Genomic DNA, 12277 nt, shown 5'->3' with positions numbered 1-12277 from the left:
CAGGTCCCTTTCCCTTCTTTAGTATCTTTTTGGGGGATAAGCCCAGTAGAAACACTGCTGGATCAAAGGGTAATGTACAGTTTGATAACTTTTTGAGCATAGTTCCAAATTGCTCTCCAGAATGGCTGGATGTGTTCACAATTCCACCAACAATGTATCAGTGCCTCTGTTTTCCCACATCCCCTCCAACATTCCGCATTATCTTTCCCTGTCACTCTAGCCAATCTGACAGGTGTGTAGTGGTATCTCAGAGTTGTCTTAATTTGCATTTCTCTGATTAATAATGATTTGGAGTATATTTTCATATGGCCATAAATAGTTTTAATTTCTTCATCTGAGAATTGTCTGTTCATATGCTTTGAGAGACTTAACACAAACTAATGATAAGTAAAATGAGCAGAACCAGGAGATCATTGTACATGGCAACAAGAAGATTATGTGCAGATCAATTTTGCTGGATGAGCTCTCTTCAAAAATGAGATGATTCATACTAGTTCTAATGGTTTTGTGATGAAGAGAGCCATTTGCACACAGAGAAAGGACTGTGGGAAATGATATGGTTCACAACCTAGCATTTTTACTCTTTTTGTTGTTGTTTGCTCTTACTTTATTTTCTTTCTTATTTTTTCTCAAGTCTGATTTGATTTTCTTTGTGCAGCAAAATAATTGTATAAATATGTATGCATATATACTTTAACATATTTAACATGTATGGGTCTATCTGCCATCTAGGGAAGGAGGTGAGGTGAAGGAGGGGAAAAGCTGGAACAGAAGGTTTTGCAAGGGTCAATGCTGAAAAATTACCCATGCATATATCTTGTAAATAAAAAGCTATAATAAAAAAAAATATGTATGCGTATTTTGGATTTAATGTATATTTCTACCATGTTTAACATATATTGGACTACTTGCCATCTAGGAAGGGGGTAAGGGAAGTGAGGGAAAATTGGAACACAAGATTTTGCAAGGGTTAATGTTGCAGAATTATCCATGCATATGTTTTGAAAAATAAAAAGCTTTAAAAAAAAAAAAACCTCTTTAAAACTGCTTGCTTCATCTCTTCCATGAATTCTAGTTGAACTTGTGCCTGAGCTATGTTTTTCTTTAATGCTTTGCTCATACAATTTTTGGAGATATTCTTCCTGAATTTATGTCCTTAGTAACCCAATAGTTTTTTATGTTGGGCTTCTAATTTGGTTTGCTTATTTGTACAGCCTATTTCCTGACTTTGGATTTTATGTTAGGGGCAGGCTCAGAGAAATTCTAAAGGAAATGTCTGCCTGCACTGACCTCTTGTCTTCTAGATTTCTACTGATGTCTTTTTGGGGTATTGAGTATTATGTTATTCTAGGATTTCTGGGATATCTCATGCTGGGGACCTGCAAACTTTGAGTGCTCCCCAAAAGGACTCATCCTGAGCAAAGTCATCATAATTCAGCTCTTCAAATTCTTGACCTAAGTTGGGTCAGATCAATATACTTGTGAAATTGACCCTCATTGAAGTTCTAGTAAACTGCTATTGGCCTCAGTTACTATGAGCCATCTGGAAAGCTCTGCTGATTCAGAGTGACAGCACATTTGGCTCCCCTTTGTTCTTAGATTCCTGCCTTAATGTTTTCTCTATAGGTTTCGGATTGGGCTGAGACCTAAAACTGATACCCCTCTTTCTTCCTGGCATCAGAGTCACATGGCTTGTTTCTGACCGGTTCCTTGCTCAGTACATAACTTAGCATCATTCCTGGAAAGACCATCTCCCCTCTGTCAGTAGACTTCACTTTTGTCTCAAGCTATGCTAACCTGTGCTGAAAAAATTATTCACTTTGATTTTTCCTTGGATTTCCTAATCACAACTTAGTCTGGTATATTTTCTTTTCTTTTCTTTTAATTTTTTTCTTTTAGGTTATACATGTATTATTTTTACATATATACATACACACACACATATATGTATATATATATTTCCATATGCATCATGTTGGGAGAGAAAAATTAGAACAAAAGAGAAAAACCATTGGAAAGAAAAAAACAGAAGAAAAAAAGATAAAAATATTATCTTGAGCCTCTGAATGCAGATGGCATTTTCTGTCCCAAGTCTATTGGAATTCTTTTAAATCACCCAAATGCTGAGAAGAGCTAAGTCTATCATAGTTGATCATCACATAATATTGTTGTCACTGTGTACAATATTTTCCTGGTTCTACTTGCTTTACTCAGCATCAGGTCATGTACATCTTTCTAGATTTTTCTAAAATCAACCTGTTCATCCAGCAGTATCTCTACTAAGCCTATATCCCAAAGAGAAAATAAGAAAGGGAAAAGGATCTATGTGTGCAGAAAATGTTTGAACAACCCTTTTATAGTGGCAAGAAATTGGAAAGTGAGTAGATGTCCCTCAGTTGGAGAATGGCTGAATAAATTATGGTATATGAATGTTATGGAATATTATTGTTCTATAAGAAATTTATAAATTTATAAAAATAAGCAGGATGATTTCAGAGAGGGCTGGAAAGACTTATATGAACTGATGCTAAATGAAGTGAGTAGAACCAGGAGGTCATTATACTCGGCAACAACAAGATTATACAATGATCAATTCAGATGAATGTGGCTCTTTTCAACAGCGAGATGATTTAAGCCAGTTCCAATGGTCTTATGATGAAGACAGACATGAAGAGAGGACTGTGGGGACTGAGTGTGGATGACAACATAGTATTTTCACCTTTTTTTATTGTTGTTTGCTTGCATTTTGTTTTCTTTCTCATTTTTTCCCTTTTTGATCTGATTTTTCTTGTGCACTATAACTGTGAAATTAAATATAGAAGCACTGCACATTGTTGTGTTCTTGTTCTTCTTTTAAATAATATAAAAAGGTTCTCTCTGGGGGAGAAAGGAGGTTTCTCGAGGAGGTTTTCTTGGAGGCAGCCTTAGTATCAGTTCAGATCAATAATTACCCCAAATACAGCCAGCTGGTAAAAATACAAATGTTTATTTCTCCTTCCAAGTCTTGTCTCCTTCCTTAGTCCCAGATAGCTAGATTCTTAGAGGCCTATCTTTCTGCTCGGTTCCAAAAGCTCCCTCCGAATGTCTCCAAATCCAAAGGTTTTGTCCTTCAGCCTCTGCCTCTGCTTTCTTCAGCCTCCAGCCAGCACAAAGATGGAATGAATCTCTTGTCTCCTTCACTTGGGGCTCGGCTGCTTTCTGGTGAGTCTTTCAGACCAGCTTGGTTTCAGTGGGGAAGTGCAGGAGCCCAGCCACCATAGTTGTGTGAGATGAAGATGAATCTGATTGTGCCTCTGAGAGAGCCTTCTCAGTCTTCAATTCAGCTCCAACTCGTGGCTTCTTCTGACTTGACGCTTTTCTCTTCATGTAATTTGGCTGAATTCTGTCTGAGAGCCTCTGTCTATTTCTTTTATACGAGAGAGAGGAATTGTGGGATACGAGAGAGAGGGATTATGGGTTTTCTCTCATAGAGCTTCAAGGGAGGTGTGAATTCACAAAGTTACACAGTTAACTTTGTGAACTCCCATACTTGTGAACTCCAATGAGTAAAGGTGTGAACACAAGCATTGTATCAATTAGTTTTACTTAGTACCTTGTTTCAGATTCTGGCCCAAAACATCTTCTTGTAAGAGCAGATCAATAATCAACTCTAATGAATTAGCAGTTTGTAAAGATTCCAACAGCACATGTTTAACATATTGGATTATTTGCTGTTTAAAGGAGGGGGTCAGGAGAAAGGAAGGAAAAAAAACTTGGAACACAAGATTTTGCAAAGGTGAATGTGGAAAAAAATAATAAAAAAAGGAGAATGCTGAAAATTATCTATGCATATGTTTTGAAAATAAACAGCTTTAATAAAAAACAAAACAAAACAAAATTAGCTTGTTCATCATTTTTAATAGAACAATAATATTTCATTACTTTCATATACTATAACTTATTCAGATACCCCAATTGATGGGCATCCACTCATTTCCCAGTTCTTTGACACTACAAAAAATGTTTGCACATATGCAGCCTTTCCCCTCCTTTATGTTCTCTTTGGGATACAGACCCAGTCATGGCATTGATAGATTAAAGGGTGCCGAGATGGGCATCTACTCATTTTCCAGTTCTTTGACACTACAAAAAATGTTTGTACATATGCATCCTTTCCCCTCTCCTTTATGTTCTCTTTGGGATACAGACCCAGTCATGGCATTGATAGATTAAAGGGTGCCGAGTTGGAGCATAGTTTCATATTGCTGTCCAGAATGGTTGGAAAGGTTCACAACTCCACCAACAATGTGTTAGTGTCCCAGTTTTCCTATATCCCTTCCAATATTTACCATTATTTTTTCCTGTCATCTTAGCTAATCTGAGAGATATGAAGTGCTGCCTCTGAGGTGTTTTAATATGCATTTCTTTAATTGATTTAGAACATTTTTTCATATGACTTTAGATGGTTTTACTTTCTTTATCTGAAAATTGTTTATTCATATCTTTTAACCATTTGTCAATTGGGGAATGATTTGTATACTTAGAAATTTGACTCAATTCTTTATATATTTTAGAAATGAAGCTTTTATCATAAACACTTGCTGTAAAAATTATTTCCCAGTTTTCTGCTTCCCTTTCTAATCTTGGCTGCATTGGTTTATGCAAAATCTTTTAAAATTTAATATATTCAAACTTGTCCATTTTGCATTTCATAATGTTCTCTATTTCTAGTTTGGTCATTAACTTTGCCTTTCTTCCAAGGATTTGACAGGTAAACTATTCCTTGTTCTCCAACAAAGAAGTTTTTGCAAGGGTCAATGTTGAAAAATTACTCATACATATGTTTTGTCAATAAAAAGCTATAATAAAAATATTAATAGGCAGATGACAAGCCTGAATAATTTAATACATTGAAATAATGTTTATGATAAGGAATGATTACAAATCCAGATTGAAAACAGCAAGATCTTACATACTTGCATTGTGCTCATGTCTTCTACCAACCACTTGATCTTATTATAGAAATTTTCTTTTTTTTCTTATTAAAGCTTTTTATTTTCAAAACATATGAATGGATAATTTTTAACATTGACTCTTGCAAAAACTTGTGTTTCTGGAACATTTTCTAGATCTGTTTGGTGTATTTGTAGAGTAAAATTCAATTCTACTTCTTATTATCTTGCCATACCCTGTATTTTCACTCACTGTCTCCCATGCCTGAAATTCTATTTTTTTCTCCTCCTGTAAAGATCCTTTTAGATTTTGACTCTATCACCCAGTGTATTTTCTTTTTATCCAAGCTTCTGGTCATCTGCAAATTTGATAAGTGTATCATCTATGCTTTTGTTCAAATCATTAATGAAAAAATATTAAACTCCACAGGGCCAAGGACAGATCCTTGGAGCATTCCAGTGAAATCATCCTGCCAGTCTGACATTGAAGAATTAATTATATTCTGAGTCTGGCCTTCAAACTAGTTCTGAATCTCTCTATATTATTTTCTAGTCCCTCTCTCTATATATCCTCCATTGTAACAGTATATAACTGGAAAGAAGACTGGCAGAAATCAGGCATAGACCAACACTTTACACCATATTCCACAATACATTCTAAATAAATACATACTTAATATTAAAGATCTTGCAATTAAAAAAAATTAGAATAGAACATTATATACCTCTCACAGCTATGTGTAGGAGATATATTCTTAAATAAAGGTCAAAGGCAATTAGAAAAGATGAAATAGATAACTTTTATTATATGATACTGAAAATTTTCTGCACAGACAAAACTAATGAATCCAGAATAATCAGGGAAACTTTCAAATGGGAAAATATTTTTGAATCAAATTTCACTGATAAGGATCTGATATTCAAGATACATAAGAAATTAACAAATATTCTCCAATGGATAAATGGTCAAAGGATATTAACAAAAAGTTCTCAAAAGAATTGCTAAGTATTAAAAACCACATGAAAGAATTCTCTAAATCACTATTAATAAAAGAAAATACAATCAAAAGAATTCTTTAAGTTTTTAGCTTGCACCCTGCAATTTGGCAAAGATGACCCAAAAAAGGCAATAATTAATGTTGGAGGGATTGTAATATAATAGGCACACCAATGCATTGTTAGTGGAGCTATGAATTAGTACAAACATTTTAGAAAGCAATTTGGAATTATGTAAATAAAGTGATCAAAATATAGTTCTCATTTAACCCAAGGAAGCTATTGATAAGAAAAAGATCACAAATGTCCCCATATGCACTAAATATTATATAGCAGCATTTTTTGTAACAGCAAAGAATTGCAAAAAAAGTAGATACCCATCACTTGAGGAATGGCTAAACAAATTGCGGAATGTGAGTATATAATGTAATAAGTGCTAAATGTCACAAATACAGAGAGGCATGGACAGTTCTACATGTACAGATGTTGAGAAGTAAGTAGATTCAAGAGATAAGGCACTTGGTGACCACCACAAAGTAAGTAGAAATAACAACCACACATAAAATAATAAAAAACAAATTTTCAAAAGTATAAAGAACATGATTCTCCCAACTTACTTTGGTTTGATGGATGAGGGAAATCCATAAGTGCTCTGCTTTGCACATTTTTGAATTTTTTCGATGTATGAACTGATTGTCTAATTTTCCCCTCTCTTTTTCTTTTCTTTTCTTTTCTTTTTTTTGTCTTAAAAATATTATTTGTTAAATGGGAAGGATCTCTAGGTAGGAGAGGGGAGCAAGACAGTAAGAGATGCTGTAGCAAACTGATGATGGAAAAAACACACAAAAAAATTAAAAACAATTTTTAAAGAAAAAATTACTATATGATACTTTATCAAAAGCTTTACTAAAATCTGGGTAAATTATATCTACAGCATTTCCATTATCTACTAGTTTAATAATTCTGCAAAAAAAAGGAAGAGATTAGTATGATATAACTTGTTCTTTGGAAGCCAGACTCTGTAATTACCACTTCCCTTTCTAATTGTTTGTTTGCTAATTGTTTCTTTTTACATATGATTTGGATTTTTTATAAAGAATCAAAATCAAGTCAGTAGTCTATAGTTTATGTACTCTGATCATATCCTTAAAAAAAAAAAATAGTAGTTCCCCTTCGCTAATAATGTGTGAGAGGTATCACAATATTGTAGAAGGTTAAATGTCCCCATTTTCATGATTCTTTGAAAGAAATGGGTATTCCCTTCAACCTGTCTTCTATTTTTTTTTGGTGGGACAATTGGGGTTAAATAATTTGCCCAGGGTCACACAGCTAATAACTGTGAAATGCCTGATTCCAGGGCTGGTACTCTCTCTACTGCTCAGGATAGCTGTCCCTAAAAGTCCCCTTTTTCAAAAGCAAATATATTATTATAAAGTGTTGTAGTTATATTAGACGACCTGGATTCAAATCCTAGTTCTGTCACTACTTTTGTGACTCTAGGAAATTACTGAATCAACAAGCATTTTATTAAACACTAAAATAAAAAATTAAACAAAATTTTTTTCCTCTAAAGGGAAAGTCACTAAATCTCTTTTCTTAGATTCCTCATTTATAAAATGGGGTTAGACTGACTTCTAGGCTCTTTCCAGCTCTAAATGTGTAATCCTATGAATATGAATTTAAAGAATTTAAGGTCAGGAAACAGGAAAGAATGTGAAGAATGTGATGGTTTGAGTTGGTAACTAGCAAGAAAGAAAAGTCACCTTTTTCCTTTGAGAGAAAAAGATGAAACATTAAGTAACAGAGTTGAAAGTGGACTTAAGAGATCATCTAGTTGAACTTCCTTTTTTACAGATGAGGAAGGCTCAGAAAATAGAAGTGATTGCATAAGATCCTACTTCAGGGATGTAGGATGAGTCATGGAGAATGGTAGAGGAAGGGAGAAAGGTAGTTAACAGAGCCAGAGTTGTAAGGTCAAGATCTCGACTGCTGAGAGCAATGGGCAAAGGTGAATTCTGAAGAGGGAGGTCCGGAAGAACCCAGATGAAGAATGTAATAAGATTAGTAAAACATGAATAAAGTAACTGCCTTGAATGTAGCACTTAACGACATAATGTAGCATTAACAATAAATTAACTGCTTTGGATGTAGTACTACCCAGTGGAGCTTATACCGAAGTTATCTGTTACGGAAACAGCCTTCTCACGGTCCAACGATCTTCCACAGTAGCTAGGAGGTGCCTGGTATTCAAGGAACATAAGATATTGCGTTCCCAGACTTGGGGCTCCTCCCCACCCTCCTTACCTGTAACGTTACCTCACTCCGCCTCTTCCCAGACCCCAGACATTAGTTCAACGGTTCACCACCAACAGGGATACTATCCAATCACATTGGCCCTCACCTGGAGACGACTCCGAGTTAATCCGGAGGATTGACATTTGCCTAAACCAATCAGAAAAGTTTCGGTCTTGGAATTATGCCAATCTTAGCCGGAGTTAGGTGCGAGTGGGATTGCACCTGGCTACGGTGAGTCACTCAGGAGCCGAGGCAGCTCTCTCTACCAATCAAACTATATCGGGGAGGAACGTTAACCAATCGGGAGTGGCGGGAAGTGGGGGGCGGGATCCCACCTGGTGGCTGCTGTTCAGTCTGGGCGCGGCGGTCGTGGAGGAGGCTACTCTTAGGCTTCGGGCAGCTTGGTCAGCGGCGCCGATCCGGGGATCGGATCGGGATTGGAATTGGGATCGGGATCAGGAGCAGGATGATGAAGCGGCCCGGGCAAAGGCACCTTCTCCTCCTTTTCACGGCGGCGACCCTGTGTGAGTTTTCTGGGCTTTGAAGAGGATCGTAGGAGTAGGGTGGGGGTCGGGTGCTCCTCCCCTCTCCCTAGCTCGTCCCTCATTTGGGAAAGTGTTTTGGCTCCTCCCCCCCTACATCCTGTTTCACCCCCATCCTCATTTTAGCCCTACTAAGGGCTAAGGGCTTTGTGTTGTAGGTCTCTTGGTCGCGGTCTCCCTCGTGGTTACTGCCACGGTCTCGATCTTTCTCCCTCACATATATATATATATATACACATACACAATATATGCGATAATATTTGTAAAGCGCTTAACATGGTGCCTGGCACATAGTAGGCACCATATAAATTCTTAATTTCTTCCTTGTACATAACCTACATAAACAATCCTTTAAGGGATTGTGCCTACCCGATCACTCCCCACGCATACTTATACAACCCAGTGAGGGGGATCCATGGCACACACACTTAATGAGAAATAGCTCGTGAAATTGCCTTTTGTGTCTTCCCACCACCTGGCTGGGGTCAGCCTGGCGGTCGTCTGTGAATTGGGCAAGGAAGGGGGTGAAGATTTCTGTCCTGTTGCTGAGGAGATCTTTTCTTTAGCTAGTTGCTTTTTTTTCCCTGTGAATGAGCTTTCCCTCCCCCTCTTTCTCTTAGTTCTTTACCATTTGCAAGTCACGGTTATTGGTTCAGGGGGCCAGTTATTCCCAAAGTTGGACTAAAGTTGAAATTTGGAATTTCACGCAAACAGGCGGAGCTTCCATTGACTCCTCTCCACCTCTGGAGAAATTTATCTTTGTTGTTGACTAACTGACCATTCCCCTTGGGGAGGGGGAAGTGTTTGTTGATTGGGTGGACTTTTTTTCCCAGCCCAGAAATACACTGCCCTTCCTCTACCCTTGGGTCTCAGTTTTTGTTTCTTTCATAAACTCCCTTTCCTCTGAAACAATGGAAAACTCTTTTGGTGGAGCCTTTGCTTTTTTGATTTGTCGGTTTAGGCTGGCTGTCTGGTTTGTGTATTGGTTAGTCTGACACAACCTATTTATACTTATATCTATATGTGGAAAATGTTTATCTGTCTCATCTTTGTATCTATGCTTGTGATGTAAACAGTATGTGGGTTTTGTGTATCTTTTTTCTTGTTTATTTTTTCCCTTTTCCTTTTGATTTTTCATTTTTCTTTCTTTTTCTTCCTTTCTCCTTTTCGTTGTTCCTTGTGTTCTGATTATACCTTAGAAATGTACTGGCTTTGCTAAATCCTTTGTGCCATAGCTAAGATTCAAAAAGTTAAAGGGCTCTTTCAGACAAAATGTCCTCTTTGAATTACCAGAAGCAATATGATACGCTAACCTTTCTCTTTTTCTTGTTAGTAGCTTTAAGGGTCAAAAGTTACTGAATCATGGATTCTTCTGTCCTCTTCTAATTTCTTTTACATCTTGTGGGAATTCCTAGGCATTTTGGCTCAGACTGGGTAGTGCTGTATTAAGCTGGGGATTTCCTTGTAATCTGGAGAGAAGGGAGGAGTAGATAAGCTAGAGAAATGACAGAGGAAAAGACTCATATAGTTAAAAAATATTTATAGCAGCTCTTCTTATTCCAAAGAACTGGAAAGTAAAAGGGATGCCCATAACTTAAGATATGTGAATATAATGGAATATTATTATGCCATTAGAAATTGTGGAAAGGACAGATTCAGAGAAACCTGGGAAGTCATATTAGCTGATATAAAGTGAATTGAAAACAAAAGAAAAGAGAAACAATTGCAGTCTGGGATCTTCAGGGTAGAATTGGATTAGGAGTATGGTTGAATACAGGATGAAGTATGTTCAGAGGATAGTAAAATTGTATAAGCCTAAGAGCTAGGATACCAGGGTGCTTGAGTAAGTCTCTCTGGATTTCCAGAGTTTGTTTGTTTGTTTTTAATTTTCTGTCCTGCCCTACCTCACAAGTTTGTGGCAGGGATGAAATAACATAATAGTTAGGTATAAATGTAAGATAGTATTATCAAATGATCACTGTCTCAGAATTAGGCCCTTGCATTTAGGTTCCTGAAATGACTGAGATCAGTCTGGGGAGAGCATCATGGGATAGTTGATGGGTAAAAATGAAGCAGGAGGGGAAGTGTATGTTTATAACCCCCCACACTGGTAAAATGCAGAAAGTAAGGCTTTTAGTCTAGTGTACAACTGCTTCTCTCCTTTGACTGCCCTGTATTGCTCTGTCTCCCATTTTCTAACCTGCTGCCTCTGCTTTAATAGTCAAAGATGAGGTCTTGGGGGTTTCCACAATGGGCTATGTTCTTTGGACTTAATGTTTTGAAAAGAGCAATGCTCTATTAGAAAGACACCACACAGGGCAAGGACAGTAGTTGAAAAGAATTCAACCAGTGTCTATTAATTGCCTATTAGGTACAAGATACTGTACTAGGCACTGGGAATACAACAAAATGTAATAGTCCTCAGGGGAAAAGATAAATAGTCTTGCCCAAGTCTCTTAGACTGTGAGCTCTTTGGAGTGTCGGTAATTTATGTTTGTGGCCCAGCACATAACACAGTTCCTTAGATGTAGCAAATTCTTAATAAATGTTTGTTGAATTAAAAACTGAATCTCAGTCTGGAAAGTCTTCATGGTTATTGTATGGAGGAAGGGCACCTGTTTTTCTCATTTCCTCTGAGGACTAAATTAGAAGTTAAGGCTGGAGTAACAGGAAAATTGGAGGCTAGATATTGGGAAATTGGGTGCTGTGAACTAGTGGAACTAATGACTAAATGAGGTTGTTAAATCTTCAATTCTTTCAACATAGGAGATATCCCATCTTCTGTCTGGGCTAGCCTAAGGGGATGTTCTGCCTAGAAACTAGTGGGATGACATCTGAAGTTGTGGTATATTTCTACATGGGAGAATATTTTGTGGGATTTAAGGGATGGATTAAAAGTTTTATCTCTACCAGTTTGTGCAAGTCCTGGTTTTCTGTTTCCAAGCATTTCAGGTAAAAGAAGGGCTTGCTGCTCAGGTCCTGTTTCTGTTAGCTGTGTCCCTATGTTTCCTGTACTGCGTTCAGTTTTTTTGGCCTTATTTCCTGAATTCCAGGTAATTGTTATGGAAATAACTTGTTTTTAAGCTACAGATGGGTTCCTCTGGGGATTATTACTGGCTAGTTGTTAGATAAGAGTTGTGGTTAACGGTTCATTAACTTCATTGCCCTCCTTGTAGCTGGGGATGTGGGGGCCTATCCTGCTCTGAACTGGTTTCCTTGTGTAGGAGCAGACAGGACAAATGCCAACAGACAAACTAGCCATGAGGTGTTGAGAAGGTGAATCTTCCTTCTTCATTCTTCCATTCACCTTTGGCCTGTTCTTGGACAAAAATTGGATTCAAAGTCTGTGGCAGGCAATAAGAAAATAAGGAAACCTACTCTATGCCAGGAGCTCTACAAATATTATCTTGTTTGTTCCTCATGACAACCCTGAAAAGGAGGTGCTATTATTATCCTCAGTTGAGGAGACTCAGACAGGTTAAGTGACTTGTCCAGGATCACAGAGCTAATATA

The 12277-nt window shown here is 37.2% G+C and overlaps 1 protein-coding gene across 1 annotated transcript in view; it reads left to right on the top strand.

Annotated features, from left to right (window-relative positions):
• Nucleotides 1–8508: 8508 nt before the first annotated feature.
• F11R (F11 receptor) overlaps nt 8509–12277 on the top strand; it is a 29957-nt gene continuing 26188 nt past the window's right edge. Inside the window, exon 1 of the mRNA XM_051998209.1 lies at nt 8509–8746. Within this exon, the coding sequence (XP_051854169.1) occupies nt 8689–8746 (58 nt within the window). The 5' untranslated portion in view covers nt 8509–8688. The remainder of the gene's footprint in view (nt 8747–12277) is intronic.

This window comes from Antechinus flavipes, chromosome 4 (assembly GCF_016432865.1).
Source record: "Antechinus flavipes isolate AdamAnt ecotype Samford, QLD, Australia chromosome 4, AdamAnt_v2, whole genome shotgun sequence".
Lineage (NCBI taxonomy): Eukaryota > Metazoa > Chordata > Mammalia > Dasyuromorphia > Dasyuridae > Antechinus > Antechinus flavipes.
Note: the sequence above shows the minus strand (reverse complement) of the source record. Positions and strands in the feature narration are given on the sequence as shown.